The sequence below is a fragment of the Artemia franciscana genome, chromosome 15 (genome assembly GCF_032884065.1).
Source record: "Artemia franciscana chromosome 15, ASM3288406v1, whole genome shotgun sequence".
NCBI classification, from domain to species: Eukaryota; Metazoa; Arthropoda; class Branchiopoda; order Anostraca; family Artemiidae; genus Artemia; species Artemia franciscana.
Window position 1 is genome coordinate 4,847,602 of NC_088877.1, and position 18,540 is coordinate 4,866,141.

The 18,540-nt window shown below is 34.4% G+C and overlaps 1 protein-coding gene across 2 annotated transcripts in view; it reads left to right on the top strand.

Moving 5' to 3' along the window:
• Positions 1-5,296, top strand: part of LOC136036730 (serine/threonine-protein kinase dyf-5-like) — an 84,858-nt gene extending 79,562 nt beyond the window's left edge. Inside the window, exon 8 of one of the 2 annotated variants that reach the window (XM_065719080.1) lies at positions 4,992-5,296. In XM_065719080.1, coding sequence (XP_065575152.1) covers positions 4,992-5,037 — 46 coding nt within the window. In that variant the 3' untranslated portion in view covers positions 5,038-5,296. The remainder of the gene's footprint in view (positions 1-4,991) is intronic. The other variant, XM_065719079.1, reaches the window with a different exon arrangement.
• The last annotated feature ends 13,244 nt before the right edge of the window (positions 5,297-18,540 follow it).

An 18,540-nucleotide genomic window follows, 5' to 3' on the forward strand; every position in this document is an offset into this window, starting at 1 on the left:
TCCACAGAACGTGTCCTAGCAATATCAACGTTACTCTCATTAAAGCCCTAGAAATTGTGATTGACCCAAATTTTTCGCACAGAATACTGTTTATGATATGAACAGTCGGTCAGGTACACAAAGCAATCCACAGGGAATTTTTCTGGAAAACAGTCTAGCAAATCCTTCTCCGTCTTTCGGAGTGCCCACGCTTCAGAACTTAACCACTGTAATCACTGTGGCTTACAACACTAATCGTGGTTCGCATACTGATCTTTCTCTTCTTCCAAACTTTTTTCGACTGTGAACAAACACCCTGGGCATTGGCTATTCTACTTTCAACGTCTTCACTGCACCTACCGTCTTTGCTAATATAAATTACAAAGGTAAGTGAAGCTGTCGACATCAACGATATTTTCGTTCCCAAATATCACTCCTTTACCTTCACTTATTCCTATTCTTCGTAAAATAATCTTCTTAACATAAAAGTCTAACCTATTCCTTCGCCCTAAACTCTCAAAACCTATAATACATTCATTTATTATCCTAACATTTTTATCTAGGATGCTTAAATCAGCATAATCTTAATCTAGGAAAGTTTTACTTTCCCTGTTGATCCCATGTTCTTCCACTGCCTTGGATGTGCTCCTTAGGACGAAGTCCATCAAAATAATTCGTATGAGGACAGAACGTACCCCTGCTTAACTCCTGATTTAATACAAAACCACCTACAAACCTCATTTTTTACCTTCACTATAGCAATGTTATTCTCGTACATAGAACTAATCACTTTGATGCATTTTTCTGGCACACAAAACTTGGATAGGACGTTCGCAAAAGCTCTTCTATCATCTAAATTAACCGCTTACTCATAATCTATAATTGAATTAAAGAAACAATTTTGTTCAGTTAAAATTAAGGAGAAAAATTAAAACTTAAAACAGCCAGAAATTATTACGTATATGAGGGGGTTACTCCTCGGCAACACCTCACTCTTTACGCTAAAGGTTTTTAGTACTTTTTATAAAAAGAAAAGCTTCTTATTGTTCTAATTAAACGAGCATAGTGTTTCAGGAGTTCTTCTTATAAAATTGGGACAGGCGTAAAGAGCAAGGTGTTGTGGAGGAGTAGCCCTTTCATATACGTAATAATTTGTGTTTGTTTTATTTTTAATGTTGTTCCTTATTTTCAGTTGAAAAACTTTTTGTTATTTAATTTCTGATCGTTTTTTTCAATATGCCAGGAAATCTGTCTACTCCTCCGTGGAAAAATCCATCATCCCCAAGGATTTATTGTATAGACAATTCAATCTGGTGAAAATTTACCTTGGACAATTACCCCTAACATCTCTACGCGTAAAATTGATATGATAAAGAGAAAGCAAGATAGAAGAATAATTTCGTATAGCATTTTTGACAAATTCCCCCAGTGTAAAATTTTCCCTGAAAAATTCACCTTCTAGAAACTTCCCTTCCCGTTGAAAACTATCCCAGAGGGGAAAAGCACCAGCATAAAATACCCCCTCCCCGAAGAATGTATGCATACTTCCCAATAACAAATACTATAAAATAAACAATAGGCACATTTTGTAACTTAAAAACCTATACCTAGGGGCTATGGGAGGGTCACGATATCCCCAAAGGCATAGTTAATCGGTGTTCCAACTATGCTGAACAAAATGCCTATCTCAAAATTATGATCGGACGCTTTGGAGAAAGAAGGGGAGTGGGAGGGAGCCTAGTTGCCCTCAAATTTTTTTGTTCACTTAAAAGGGGCATTTTAACTTTTAAATTCCATTCGAATGAGCACTCTCACAATATTCTAGGACCATTGGGCCAATATGATCACCCCAAGGGAAAACAAACAAAAAAACAAAAACAAACAAGTAAACACGCGTCCATGATCTTTCTTCTGGCGTCACATTTTTCAGGTAGGCGCTTGAAACTTCTACTCTAGGATTATCTGATACACTTATTTTGATGGTGTGATTTTCATTAAGGTTCTATGACATTTTGGGGGTGTTTCTCCCTTTTCAAAGATCAGGCAAACTTTCTTAGTCTCGTAACCTTTGATGTGAAAGATTATACTTATTGAAACTTATAAATTATTAACCATCACAAAACCCCGATTCTTTTGGTATATCTATCGGTATCAAAATTCCTTTTTTTTAGAGTTTTGGTTACTATTGAGCCGGGTCACTCGTTACTTACAGTTCTTTACTACGAACTGTTTGAAACTGAGGACTGAAGGGATTTGATGGCTCAGGCACTTCTCAGTTATTAATCTAAGAATGAAAATTTGGTCGATACTTCCTCTCCTCTTCTTTAAACCATGCTGTTCTTCTTTGAAAACTTTATGTACAGCATGTTTAGGTGTAAAAGTAATAAGCATACTAAGAAATTTACTTCTTACAGCAACTTCCTAAGACAGCACAGAGTATCCTAATTAGCTCAAATTGGCTAAAAAAATTATTCTGTTTCTGATAATTCTTGGTAAGTCTGGTAGTTCTTCTCCCAGATTCATTTTTGTGAAAATTGTCAATAATGTTATCTAAAACGATCTGAATTAGCCGTTCAGAGACCCGGACTATTTTGAAAGCTTATTTTGGCTGAAAAACGGTTGGCGAATTGGATTTCCCTATTCACATTTTCCTATCCCACGCCAGAAAAAGCTAGATTTTCTCTTCTTCCTTTGAAGTTTTAGGATAATTTTGCCAAACGAAGACATTTTTAGCTTGATTTATCATTATTTAGCGGATTCTGGTTTCTGATCGCACTTGAATTTTGTGGCGAGGAGACCTTTCCACAAATTCTCAGCTAGGCCGTTGCTTTGAAGAAAAAGCATAAATTGCTACGGAATCGGGCTAAGAATCAATATAAATTAAATATTAACGTAAATTTCGAAGATGGTTGAGAATTTCTGGAAAACTCTTTTGTGGCCTTGTGTATACCATTGAGTAGGTCGGAAAATGATCAAGATAATAGATGTTATTGTTATCTTATGTCTTGAATGGTACTTAAAGGAAAGCTTTTTGATCAAGACTGGATTTGCCGTTGCACATTTGCTCATGGTCGTCATCTCGCAAATGCGGGGGGGGTCTTGTATTTTTTTCAGTCAAAATACAAAAAAAAAGATATTTTTCGATGAAGATGTCAAAAGAACGGTAGATATTTCTCAAAATCCAGATGTGGAGGGTGCAAAAAATCTAGCCCCCTGACGTCCCTTAATCTGTTGCTGTTTAATATCAGGCCTTTTGTTCTTAAATACACTTAGAGGGGAGGAGTGAAGTAGTTTAGGGTTTTAAAACCCTGAAACACATTAGAGAGGCAATAAAAACAGGCTTGTGAAGAGCCAGTAGCCCACTAGTCAATAAAAAGACTTAAAAGGGCTACCGGCTCTACCTCCACTTAGTCACTCAGTTTTTCTTTTCTCGCTGATTTAAATTTTATTTGGTAGGCAGTAGCTGTAAAATGTCATTTCATTTCGTTTTTAAGCAATATCTGAAGTTCAAATATATTACAAAATGAATTTCTTGCAAAATTTCATGAATTTACTGGCTTGAAACGAGCCTTCCCTTCCCCTTTCTACCAATAAGCTTTGCAAATACGATTTTGACTCTGATTTATCAGATAATATTTTTGGAAACCAACGGGATGTTTTGGACTCATACTAGATGCGCTCCAAAAAAAAGTTACTAATAAACTTATCTAAAAAAATTAACTTATTTTTTTAAATATCATAGGATTTTCAAGATTTATGACTTTCTGAGTCATCTATTTTTAATTCTAATGCGACCCGCTTTTTTGTGATCGAAACAATTTTTGTTTTTTTTTATTTAGATTTTGCGACAATTTGGGTGCGTTAAATTTCTCCGTGGAAAGTTAATCTTAGAAAAGGTATTGTCATAGGCTAATTTATTTTCCCTCTTTTAATTAATGCTCTTTAAAAGATATTTGAAGCCTGTCACATTTTAATTGGACAAATTGAAACATTTTTGACAAAAAGCTAAAAAAAATTATTTACCATGTGTGTATTTGTCTTGAGAGAGGATATTTCGTTCTCAGTCCGAACCCCATTTCTTGTTCTATGCGCCAATGTATATTACTATTAACGAAATGAACTGCGTCGTAAATGTTTTTTTTAAGATGACGGAAGTGATCGACAGGACTAACTTCTCAATCAGAGGTCTTGAACACATATCCAATGCATTTCAGGTGTAACAACCAAAGTCTTAGTTAATATTGAAAGCTTTTCTCGTCAAATCCTTTTTCTGTTTGACAAGGAAATGGATTGTAATTTTCCACTTTAAATTCATAGGCAAATTCATTTTAAAGATAAAATATATTTTGTGCCCTAAAATTTTGAAAGAAATGAGACAAAAGAAAATTGAATACATTCCAATTTCGACATCGAGGAATTTTGTAAGAGTTTCGTTTATTTACATACTCCAAACCTGGAAGACAACATCATTAGTCTGTTTAGTTTCTACCGCGGAAACTACTGGAAAAAACATGACAATGCTCTAGATGTCGCTTTTCTTTAATGAGACAAAGACCTTTTCCGTTTAATTAAAATAGAAAATGGATAGAAATTACAGTTAATACTTAATGAATATTAGACAACACGAGCTTGATATTGCTTTCCTATAGTAATTTAATGCCAAGGTAGAAAGTTGTTTATGACAAAATAAATTAATTGCAGTTTGAACTAATATCTTAGCACGAAAAGCTGCCAACGGTGTGGCATAAGCCAAAGTTTCTGACGAAAGGAATTTAGAAAAGACAATAAAAACATAGAAAAAAAATATAGAAATAACAAAAAAAATATAGAAAAAAACGTATAATGTTTTGCGAGAACAAGAGAAAAAGTTTGTCCACAACTATCTCATATAGGTTTGGCTTATGTCGTAAACTCAAATAAAACAGGATTCTGAATGTAATGTATTCATTTCAAGACAAAATAAAACATACTATTAATATATATTGAATTTATAGGATACTTTCTGTTTTCAGAGACATCTACTACAAAATCCTTGAGCGGCATTGGAGACCTACCTGAAGAATCTTTTCCAGATGAAGATGAAAGTTGTAGATATAGCCCAGAGAAAAATTAACCCCAAACCTCTCCATGTCAAGAAAGCGGTGAGTCTGAGAAGTGGTGAATATTAAGTGAAATTGAAAACGGGGAAAAGATCGTACAATGTAAAATAAGTGTCAAATAATTATTTTTGTACCCATAAACTGAATAAACGAATTTTGTAAAGCAAACATTTCGACTCTCTAACCAAAACCTCGTAGCTTGCTGATATAAACTGGAAGGAAAGATAATATATAAATTAATTTCCCTTGACTTTTGCCTTTGCTCTATATCCTTGTGTGTTGAAGGAGTGACTTTTTACCGCAATGAAGAATTCCAAGTAAGAAAAATCCAGTGGGGAAAATACTAAATATCATTATGAATTAAACAAATGGATATGAATAAAATTTGCTTTTACCTAAAAATATTTGAATTAAAATATTAATATTTATCAAATAGTTCGTGGTTACAAACTGTAGTAAGGAGCGACCCTGCCCAATAGTAACCAAAACTCTAAAAAAATGGAATTTTGATACCAATAGCTACATCAAAAGAATCGCATTTTAAAGCTCATTTTAAATATATAAGTTTCATCAAGTTTAGTCCTACTCATCAAAAGTTATGAGTCTGAGAAAATTTGCCTCATTTTAGGAAATAGGGGGAAACAACCCCTAAACGTCATAGAATCTTCACGAAAATCACACCATCAGATCCAGCGTTCAAGCTCCTATCTAAAACAAATGTGGAATTTTGCATTTTTTACCAGAAGGCAGATCACGGATGCGTGCTTATTTGTTTGTTTGTTTTTTTTGTTTGTTTTTTTCCCCAGGGGTGATCGTATCGACCCAGTGGCCCTAGAATCTTTCGAGAGGGCTCATTCTAACAGAAATGAAAAGTTCTAGTGCCCTTTTTAAGTGACCAAAAAAATTAGAGGGTACCTAGGCCCCCTCCGACGTAATTATTTTCCTGAAAGTCACCGGATCAAAATTCTGAGACAGCCATTTTATTCAGCGTAGTCGAAAAACCTTATAACTATGTCTTTGGGGACAACTTGCTCCCCCACAGTCCCCGTGGGAGGGGCTACAAGTTACAAACTTTGACCAGTTCTTACATATAGCATGGTTATTTGGAAGTGTACAGACGTTTTCAGGGGGATTTTTTGGTTGTGGGGGGGGGGGGGGGGTTTGAAAAGAGTGGGATATGTTAGGGAAACTTTCCATGGAGGAATTTATCATGGGGGAAGAAAATGTCCATGAAGGGAGCGCAGGATTTTCTAGCATTATTAAAAAGAACAATGAAAAAATAAATATGAAAAGGTTTTTTCCACTGAAAGTAAGAAGCAGAATTAAAACCACTTAAAACGAACAGAAATCATTACGCATATGATGGACTCACCTCCTCCCAATACCTCGCTCTTTACGCTAAAGTATTGTTAGTAATTTCAACTATTTATTCTACGCCTTTTGTGATTCAGGGGTCATTCTTAAGAAATTGTGACAAAATTTAAGCTTTAGTGTAAAGAGCGAGGTACGGACGAGGAGGTGAACCCCCTCATATACGTAATAAAAAAATGAGAATACAGAAGTTCGTTACATAAGCTAATTTATAAGTTACGTATATCTTTTACTAATAAAAACATTCGCAAAATATTGAAAGTTCTAGTTGCCTTTTTAAGTAACCAAAAAACTGGAGGGCAACTAAGCCTCCTCCCCCGCTCCTTTTTTCTCAAAATCATTTGATCAAAACTATGAGAAAGCCATTCAGCCAAAAAATTAAATATGCAAATTTCTTTTTAATTATTCGTCTGCGGAGAGCCAAAATCAAAACATGCATTGATTCAAAAACGTTCAGAAATTAAATAAAAAAACAAGTTTTTTTAACGGAAAGTAAGGAGCGATATTAAAACTTAAAAATAACAGAAATTACTTCGTATGTGAAAGGGGCTGCTTCCTCATCAACGCCCCGCTCTTTACGCTATAGTTTTTTACTGTTTTAAAAAGTAGAGTTAAGAGAAAGATTAAAACTTTAACGTAAAGAGCGGGGCGTTGATGAGGAAGCAGCCCCTCATGTCTTCCTATTTTCCTTTCGCAGCCTTCCTATTTCTTCGGGTTGGTCTTGATTTTTAGACGTCAGCCTTTTGAGATTTGTTCGGTTGGTCTTGATTTTTATGAATTTATTGGGGTTTCTAGGGTCTGGTCGTGACTTGTATGTATTGGTCTTGATTTTCTGTCGTTTACCATGATTTCTAAAGTATTGTCTTGGTTCCTACGGATTTGTCTGGATTTGTATGCACTGGTCATAAATTCTACCGATTTTTCTGGATTTCTACATGATGATATCCTGATTTTTGCGAGTTCGTCTGGATTTCTAAGCATTGGTTATGATTTCTAAGGGGTTGCTCTAGGTTTCTACATATTGACCTCATGATTTTTTTGGATTGGTCTTTATTTTTAGAGGCTGGCCTCTTGATCCCTTGATCTCTGGTCTTGATCTTGGTCTTGATTTCTGGAGATTGGCCTTAATTTCTTCAATTTACTCTTCAGTTTAGATTTACATGAATTCGTTTGGATTTCTAGCGGTTGCTAATGCCTTGTATGTGGGCGATTGGTGCACTGGATTTAGGATCCTTTGTCCAAGAGGGTAAGGGTTTTAATTCTAGCGTTACAAATTATTCTGTTTGGAGCGAGAATCAGTCGCATGACTCTATAAGCTCAGCCAGAGTCCCCCCAGCTCTAAATTGGTACCTGGAGAAATCTTAGGGAAGGTAAACAGGAAGGATGTGTGAAAGCACAGGAAGGTTGCCCCCCCCCACATTGAATTTCATGGCTGAAGGGCCAAGAAACAGAGATTAGCACCACCGGTAGAGACGGTAAATTCCAATGTCGTATTCTTTACTTCTTCACCTTTCACATGTTGCCCTTCATGTTGCCCTTCATGTTGCCCAAACAGAGATTAGCACCACCGGTAAAGACGGTAAATTCCAATATCGTATTCTTTACTTCTTCACCTTTCACATGTTGCCCTGGATTTCTTTGGAATGGTCATGATTTTCGAAGGTTCACCATGATTCTAGAGTTTGGTTCTGGTTTATACGGCTTAGTCTGGATTTCTATGCACTGGTCATGATATCTAAGATATGTTCTGGATTTCTACATGCTGGTCGGTTGATTTTTGCGTGTTCGTATGGATTTCTAAGCATAGGTTATGATTTCTGTGGGGTTGTTCTATGTTTCTACATATTGATCTCTTAATTTCTTTGGATTGGTTGTGATTTTTAGAGGTTTTCTTTGATTTCTTTGGATTGTTCTTGATTTTTAGAGGTTGACGATGATTTTCAAGAGCTTGGTCTTGGTTTATACGGCTTGGTCTGGATTTCTGAGGATTGTTATAGATTTCTAAATGTTGATTTCTTGATTTTTACGGCTCGGTCTTCATGTCTATGGTTTGGTCCTGATTTCTATGGTCTGGAATCAATTTTTAAGCATTAGTCTTGATTTTTCTGGACTTCTAAATATTGGTCTCTTGTTTTTTGTGAGTTTGTTTTTATTTCTATGAGTTGGTCATGATTTCTCTGGGGTTGCTATATATTTCCATATATTGATCACTTCGGTTTATTCTTGATTTTTAGAGATTGGCCTTGATTTCTTCAGTTTGGCCTTACTTTTATGAATTCCTTTGGATTTCTTAGGGTCTGGTAGTGACTTATATGTATTGGTCTTAATTTTTTTATGCTGCCCTTAGTTTCTTTGGATTGGTTTTAAGTTTTAGAGGTCGGGCATTATTTCTAGAGTTTGGTCTTGGTTTTTACGGTTTGGTCTGGATTTCTATGCACTGGTCACAATTTCTGAGAATTGATCTAAATTTCTAAATGTTGATCTCTTGATTTTTACGGCTTGGTCTTCATTTTATAGTTTATTCTTGATTTCTATGGTTTGGTCTCGAACTCTATGCATTAGCCTCGATCTCTACAGTTTGGTCTTAATTTCTAGAGTTTGGTCTTGATTTTTATCTATATTTCTACATATCGGTCACTTGATTTCTTCGGTTTGTTCCTGATTTTTAGAGCTTGGCCATGATTTCTTAGGTTTGGTCTTGATATTTATGAATTCATCTAGATTTGTAGGGTTTGGTCGTGATTTCTACGTATTGATCTTAATTTTTAGATGTTGCCCTTCATTTCTTCATGTTATGGGATTAGGGAAAAGGCTTATCCAAGAAAAAAAAAACATTTTAAATTTTATGCCCTTTTCAAACAGTTCGTGTTAACGAACTGTAGTAAGGAGCAACCCTGCTCAACTCAAAAAAATGGAATTTTGATACCAAGAGTTACATCAAAAGAATTACATTTTAATATTGATTTAAAATATATAAGTTTCATCAATATTAGTCTTACCCATCAAAATTTACGAGCCTGAGAAAATTTGCCTCATTTTAGAAAATAGGAGGAAACACCCCTTAAAAGTCATACGATCTTAACGAAAATCACACCATCAGATTCAGCGTATTAGAGAATTCTATTGTAGAATCCTATCTACAAAAGTGTGAAATTTTGCAGTTTTTGCCAAAAGACAGATCACGGATGCGTATTCATTTGTTGTTTTTTTTTTCCCAAGGGTGATCGTATCGACTCAGTGGTCCTAGAATATCGCGAGAGGGCTCATTCTAACGGAAATTAAGAGTTCTAAGGCCCTTTTTAAGTGACCGAAAAATTGGAGGGCACCTAGGCCCCCTCCCACGCTAATTTTTTCCCCAAAGTCACAAGATCACAATTTTAAGATAGCCATTTTATTCACCAGAGTCGAAAAACCTGATAACAATGTCTTTGGAGACGACATACTCCCCCACAGTCCCCGTGGGAGGGGCTGCTAGTTAAAAACTTTGACTTGTGTTTATATGTAGCAATGGCTATTAGGAAGTGTACAGGTACAGACGTTTTAACGGGGATGTTTTTGGTTCAGGTAGGGGGGAAAAGTTTAAGGGGGGTACGTGGGAGGATCTTTCCATGGAGAAATTTGTCATGGAGGAAGAGAATGTCAATGCAGGGGGAGCAGGATTTTCTAGCATTATTTAAAAAAAACAATGAAAAAATAAACATGAGAAGTTTTTTCAACTGAAAGTAAGGAGCACCATTAAAACTTAAAACGAACAGAAATTATTACGCATATGAGGGGTTTACTTCCTCGTAATATCACACTGTATACGCTAAAGTATTTTTAGTAATTTCAACTATTTATTCTATGGCCTTTGTAATTCAGGGGTCATTCTTAAGGAATTGGGACAAAATTTAAGCTTTTGGGTAAAGAGCGAGGTATTGACGAAGGGGTGAACTCTCTCATATACGTAATAAAGAAAACACGAATGTGGAAGTTCGTTACGCAGGTTAATTCGTAAGTTATGTATATTTTTTACTAATGAAAACGTTCGTAAGAAATGAAAAGTTTTAGTTGCCTTTTTAGGCAATCAAAAAATTGGAGGGCAACTAGGCCTACTCCCTCACTCCTTTTTTTCTCAAAATCTTCCAATTAAAACTATGAGAAAACCATTTAGCCAAAAAAAAATGAATATGCAAATTTTGTTTTAATTATTTATGTGCGGAGAGCCAAGATCAAAACATTCATTAATTCGAAAACGTCCAGAAATTAAATAAGAAAACAAGTTTTTTTTAACTAAAAGTAAGGAGCGACATTAAAACTTAAAACGAACAGAAATTACTCCGTATATGAAAAGGGCTTTTCCTCCTCAATGCCCGCTCTTTACGTAAAGTTTTTTACTATTTTAAAAAGTAGAGTTAAGAGAAAGAGTCAAACTTTAGCGTAAAGGACGGGGCATTGAGGAGGAAAAGCCCTTTTCATATACGGAGTAATTTCTGTTCGTTCTAAGCTTTAGTGTAGCTCCTTACTTTTAGTTAAAAAAACTTTTTTTCATTTAATTAAGAATGAACGGAATTTTTTTATAAAATGACTGGAAATAAGGGACAATGCCAAGTAAAATCATAATCTAACAATGAAATGGCAAGTTTCCACAGTTCAAATAAAAAAAAATGGTCAATTTTACTTTGTAAACTTATTTTTGCGGAAAAAAGGTTGAAAACGCTTTAAGTTTCATATTTCAGGCCTGAGGGTGCCACTAAGCAGGCAAATTGTACCACATTGGCGTCAACTGCGACGAGTCATCAGAAGAAACATTAATGGGTATTTTTTTCATTAAGTTTAAAAGATCGAAGTGTAAACGAATATTTTCGTCCGAAAATACCTCAAAAATGCATTACGGGTCATAATGTAGGTCAGAGGGTCCCGGTGCCATCCCTTGAGGGTCACAGTGTGGGGATTAGACTAAAATGTAAAACGATTGATCTTTTATGACATAAAATAGTAGTAAATGCCCCTCTGCGGCGTTTTGTCAAGATAGGATGGCTTAAAATCTCCATTTTGAAACTTTAGTTGCTATAGAATTTACTAGCCTTAGCTTGCCCTATTTTTCCACTTAGAGTCAACAATAGGCTTCAGGAAGGCGTCTGAGGGTACCTTCAACATGCAATTTTTTCTATTTTACCCCGACCCAAGAAAAAATGCTCTAGCTGCCCATCTTCCAAAGGGTAAGATCTATCCGTAGATTCAGATATATTACACTAAACTAAGGTTCTAGTTGATTTTAGCCCTTGAAGAGGGTACTAGAACAATATGATAAGGCTAAAGAATTGATAATAAAACAAATAATGCATGTAAATGACATCGCTCTTTGATACGTTAAGACTGTTTTGTTTTTTTTTTTTGTTTTTTTTAATTAAGATAAAAAAACCGATCAATAGAAACTCAGGAAAAAACAAGGGCCAACTCTAGTATGATACTTTTATAGAAAAAGTTTTATGTCTAAGCCCCTTTCCATCACTATACAAATGGGTATTAAGGGCCTTAATTTCAGTGTAAAAACATTTTGAAGATCAGATATGATCGATTGGTATTTTTTCGTCTTAACATTTTTGGTGAAAAATGTTACTTCAAACGCAGCTTGTTTTGATGCTCTATCGAACCATTATGAGCAAAAAAGGGTTAATTAGAAAACTAAATAAAGAGGAATTTAATGTTAATGAAGGGAAGCATTGTTGGATATTGAAATGAAGCTGCCCCCTCAATAGAAATAATAACTTATACCGTCTTGCGCCCTTTCTAAATTTTAATTTTTAGTAAATGCTAACTTAATTGGCATAAGCTGATATTCAGTTAAATTAAAACATATTTCATCGGACGAATATATATATATATATATATATATATATATATATATATATATATATATATATATATATATATATATATATATATATATATATATATATATATATATATAGATATAGATATATATATATATATATATCTATAAATATATATATATATATATATATATATACATATATATATATGTATATATATATATATATATATATATATATATATATATATATATATATATATATATATATATATATATATATATATATATATATATTAAAGTGAACCTAGCCAAGTGGTTGGAGCGGTAGATTTGAAATTCTTAGAAACGGTTGTTCAAGTCATAGTGTCGCAAAATATTTTATTTGGAATGGGGACCGATGGTGTGACTCTGTAAGCTCAGTCAAAGTCGACCCATCTCTAAATGGGTATCTGGAGAAATCTGGGGGAAAGACACAGGAAGTTTCGGATGATTTGCCACCAACCCACAAATTGCACTCCCGGCCGAAGGCAGAAATCAGAATATCGGTATCTGTACTACCCAGACCATTGGTCCTCATTCAAAAAAAAATAAGTTTTTTCCTTTAAATGCATCTGGATTCTGGTTTGTTCGAATTGGTGACGGTTTCTTCTTATATTATTGGTAATATTATAATGTTATAATAATGGTAATATATATATAATATTGGTAATATTATCCTTAGTCCACGTATACTACGCTTTATGGAAAGCCTCAGCGATTTTGTAGATTTTTTTCCAGCATTTTTGCAGAGAGACGCAATTCCGTGTTTATTATAATTTTCCTACGCAAGCGAGTAAACGTCCTTAGGAATCAAGTGAATTGATAATACCTAGATATAAATAGCTTTAGAAAAATTAATTATTTCTTTAGGGTTCCGTTTGATTTTGCATATTAATTTATAGCAATAGTAAAAGTTAAATACCAGAAAAATTTTAAAGCTCGTATTGTACAAAATAAAGTAAAGGTAGTAACGATTTTTCCGTATCATTCCTACGATTTTCGAAGTATTTTGTGCGTCTTTTCTTCGAATTGGATACATAGTGGAAATTAAGGGTTATCTCTTGGCTCCTTTTGGTTGGCATTTATTTTGAAAAAAAAAAACGCTCAAAAATACGCAAGAAATCGCAGGTATCAAACATTTCGTGGTAACGAACTGTAGTAAGGAGTGACCCGGCTCAATAGAAACCAATACTCTAAAAAACGGAATTCTGATACCAATAGTTACATCAAAAGAATTGCATTTTAAGGCTGATTTTAAATGTATAAGTTTCATCAAATTTATTCTTACCCATCAAAAGTTACGAGGCTGAGAAAATTTGCCTTATTTTAGAAAATAGAGGAAAACACCCCCTAAAAGTCATAGAATATTAACGAAAAACACACCATTTGATTCAGTGTATTAGAGAATCCTACTGTAGAAGTTTCAAGCTCCTTTATACAAAAATGTGGAATTTTGTATTTTTTGCTAGAAGACAGATCACGGATGCGTGTTTATTTGTTCGTTTGTTTTTGTTTTGTTTTTTTCCAGGGATGATCGTATCGACCCAGTGGTCCTAGAATGTCGCATACGGAAATTGAAAGTTCCAGTGCCCTTTTTAAGTGATCAAAAAATTGGAGGGCACCTAGGCCCCCTCCCACGCAAATTTTTTCCCCAAAGTCAACAGATCACAATTTTGAGATAACCATTGTCTTCAGAGTAGCTGAATACCTAATAACTATGTCTTTGGGGACGACTTCAATCCCCAAAGTCCCCAGGGGAGGGGCAGCAAGTTACAAACTTTGACCATTGTTTACATAAAGTAATGGTTATTATGAAGTGTACAGACGTCTTCAGGGGGATTTTTTCGCGTTAAAGGGGGTCGAGGGGAGGGGGTTACGTGGGAGGATCTTTCCATGGAGGAATTTATCATGAGGGAAGAAAATTTCCATGAAGTATTCTCTAGGACTATTAAAAAAAACAATGAGAAAATAACTAAAAAAAAGTTTCTTCAGGTGGAAGTAAGGAGCAGCATTAGAACCTAAGACAAACAGAAATTATTACGTATATAAGATGCTTCGTCTCCTCCACAATACCTCAATCTTTACGCTAAGGTATTTTTAGTAATTTCAACTATTTATTCTACGGCCTTTGTGATTCAGGGGTCATTCTTACAGAATTGGGACTAAATAAAAGCTTTAGTGTAAAGAGCGAGGTATTGACGAAGGGGTGAACTCCCTCATACGTAAAATATATGTAGTAAAAATATAAAAATATAGAATTTCGTTACGTAAGTTAATTCGTAAATTATGTATATTTATTACTAATAAAAACGTTCGTAACAAAATAAAAAATTCTAGTTGTATTTTTAAGTTACCAAAAATTGGAGTGCAACTAGGCCTCCTCCCCCACCCCTTTTTATCAAAATCGTCTGACCAAAACTGTGAGAAAGTCATTTAGCCAAAAAAAATTAATATGCAAATTTCGATTCAAGTATTTATGTGCGGTGAGCCAAAATCAAAACATGCATTAATTAAAAAACGTTCGGAAATTAAATTAATAAAAAATTTAACTGCAAGTAAGGAGCGACGTTAAAACTGTTCATCTGCGGAGAGCCAAAATCAAAACATGTATTGATTCAAAAACGTTCAGAAATTAAATAAAAAAAAACAAGTTTTTTTTGAACGGAAAGTAAGGAGCGACATGAAAACTTAAAGCGAACAGAAATTATTCCATATATGAAAGGGATTGTCCCCTCCTCAGCGCCTCGCTCTTTATGCTAAAGTTTTTTATTGTTTTAAAAAGTACAGTTGTGAGAAATTGTCAAACTTTAGCGTAAAGAGCGAGGTGTTGAGGAGGGGATAACCCCTTTCATATACGGAATAGTTTCTGTTCGTTTTAATTTTTAATGTCGCTCCTTACTTGCAGTTAAAAAACTTTTTTGTTTTTTTAACTTAATTCTTGTACATAGGACTAATCACTTTAATGAATTTGTCTGGTAGACCGTACAAGGATAAAACAATTTCTAAAGCTCTTCATCGATCTTAAGAGCATCAAACACTTAATCAATATAAGAGTAGGATTTAATTTTTTTTTATTTCAGAATTAACGACGCTTCTTGACTACTAAGGTCCCTGCTTCGGCCCTGCAGTGCATTCCTGCAGCGTGATCCGATCTCTGGGTCCCGTATTACCAAGCTAAGGTCAAATCCACTGCGCCACCACAGGACAGTAGGATTTAATCGACATATCCTCCCCCTTTCTTAAAACCCCGCTGAAATTCTCTTTGAACTTTATGTACATCATCTGTAGGTCTATAAATAAGCATCATAAAAATAATTTTGCTTCTTACAGAAACAAGGCTAATGCCTGTAATAACCATATTTACTCTCATTACTTTTCTTATCGAGGTGATAAGTTTAGGTTTTTCTAAAATCACCAGGTATTTCCCTGTTTTAAAAAACTATATTCGTAATCTTCATTAAATTATCAATAGCCATCTTTCAGCAACACATTCACTACACTATCAGCACCTGGGACCTTATTATTTTTTAATCCTTTTAGTTCTCTCTCTCTCTCATTCTCCTTCGAAAAATATATGTTGCTATCATTGGTGTTATTAGCTAGGCCATGGCTTCATAAACTATGGGTCGCGACCCCATTTGGGGTCGCGTAGCAAAGTTATGGGGTTGCGAGTGATAAAAATACAATTTAACAAAAAATATTTTCTAACTTGTAAAATTATTGTTATGAAGAAAAGTAACAATCATCATAGATTAATATATCATAAAATTTTCTGGTTCGGAAAGACTGTTTATACCAGCATTTCTATTCCGATCATTATAATAACCTGTATAAATTTACTATGAATCAGAAGATGTAAAAAAATGTAGATTTATTTTTGTCAATCTCTTAAAACCGAAATAATCCTGATAAATATTATCAACAAAATTTCTCAGTGTTACTTCGAAGAAACTATATAAACATGTCGTGTTATTTTCATTTAGCCATTGTATGATTGTGAACAAAGTGCATATTATTCCGAATTAGTCAGTTTAACCCTTTCGCGACCGACGGAACTTTACAGTCCCGGCATGTAAAAATCCTTTGGGTGCTTCTTAATTGATTGATAGCACCAAAATTGAACGATGTGCTTCAGGTTGCTGTTAAGGTCATAAATTTTATTAAGAGCCATGCCCTTAACAGTCCCTTATTTTCAAATCTCTGTAAGGATACAGATTCCAACTACACAACTTTGTTATTACATGCAAAAGTAAGATGGAACGTCAAGAGGTCAAAGTTTAAAAAAGTTATCAAACAGTTCGTGGTAACGAAGTGACCTGGCTCAATAGTAAACGAAACTCTAAAAAACGGAATTTCGATGCTAAAATATACATCAAAAGAATCAGATTTTCCTGCTGATTTTAAATATATAAGTTTCATCAAATTTAGTCTTTGTCATCAAAAGTTACGAGCCTGAAAAAATTTACCTTATTTTAGAAAATAGGGGAAAACACCCCCTAAAAGTCGTAGGATCTTAACGAAAATGACAACATTAGATTCAGCGTACCAGAGAACCCTACTGTAGAAGTTTCAAGCTCCTATCTACAAAAATGTGGAATTTCGTATTTTTTGCCAGAAGACAAATCACGGGTGCGTGTTTATTTGTTTGTTTTTTTTTTTGTTTTTTTTTCCCAGGGGTCATCGTATCGACCAAGTGGTCCTAGAATGTCACAAGAGGGCTCATTCCAACGAAAATGAAAAGTTCTAGTGCCCTTTTTAAGTGACCAAAAAAATTGGAGGGCACCTAGGCCCCCTCCCACGCTCATTTTTCTCCAAAGTCAACAGATCAAAACTTTGAGATAGCCATTTTGTTCCGCATAGTCAGAAATCATAATAACTATGTCTCTGGGAATGACTTACTCCCCACAGTCCCTGGAGGAGGGGCTGCAAGTTACAAACTTCGACCAGTGTTTACATACTATGTAAACACTAATAACATAATAATGGTTATTGGGAAGTGTACAGTCGTTTTCAGGGGATTTTTTTGGTTTTGGGGGTGGGGTTGAGGGGAGGGGCTATGTGGGAGGATCTTTCCTTGGAGAAATATGTCATGGGGGAACAGAAATTCAATGAAAAGGGCGCAGGATTTTCTAAAATTACTAAAAAAACAATGAAAAAATAAACATGGAAAAGGTTTTTCAATTCAAAGTAAAGAGTAGCATTGAAACTTAAAACGAGCAGAGATTATAACGAAACTAAAAATACTTTAGCATAAAGAGCGAGGTATTTAGGAGGAGATAAATACCTTACCTGTGGAGGGGATTATCCCCTCCACAATCCCTCGCTCTTTACGCTAAAGTTTGACTCTTTGCCACAATTCTGCTTTTTAAAAATATTAAAAGCTTTAGCGTAAAGAGCGAGGGATTGCGGAGGGGACAACCCATTTCATATACGGAGTAATTTCTGTTCGTTTTAAGTTTTAATGTCGCTCATTACTTTCAGTTAAAAAAACTAGTTTTTTTGTGTAATTTTTATTAAAGGACGAGATCGAAATATTTTTAACTGAACGAAAATGTGAAATTGGTGTTTTTTATTCAAAATGACTTGTGGCTATCCATGCTGTGTTATTTGTCAGATATTTTTGTGAAGTTAGACGACCTTAAATTGTCTCTTCAATAAAAAATTGCGATATATTTACTTCAAACGATAAAATTGAAAGTTTTATTAAGAAGATCAGCATTTGGAAAAGTAGGGTAAAAAAAATTCGTTCAAAATGTTTTCCAGTGTCGACAATTTTGGAATTGAGAAAATTCATTGTTTGCTGAGCTTTTGTGTGACTCAAACTTAAAACTACAATTCCAAAAAAAAGCCATTGACTGAATTCTGGATTGGAACTAGAACTGAATTTTCCGCAATCACCGATATGGCGTTAAATGTTCTTCTGCTATTCAACACCACATATTTATGTGAAGTTACTTTCTCAGCTTTAACACACGTTAAATCCCAATGTCATTCAGCGATAAAAAAAAAAATGTTGAAGAGGTCTTACGTCCAGCAGTTTCAAACATTACACCAAGGTTTGATTTGTTATGCAATAAAAAACAGGCACATCCATCTCATTAAATTTTTAACTTAAACTTTGATTTAATATTTACCACGCAACTACTTGGATATATTTGAGAGAATTAAGACGGTCAGAATCCACTTTTGTTTTTGAAACTATAATAAAAACATTTCTACAACATTTTGTGCAAA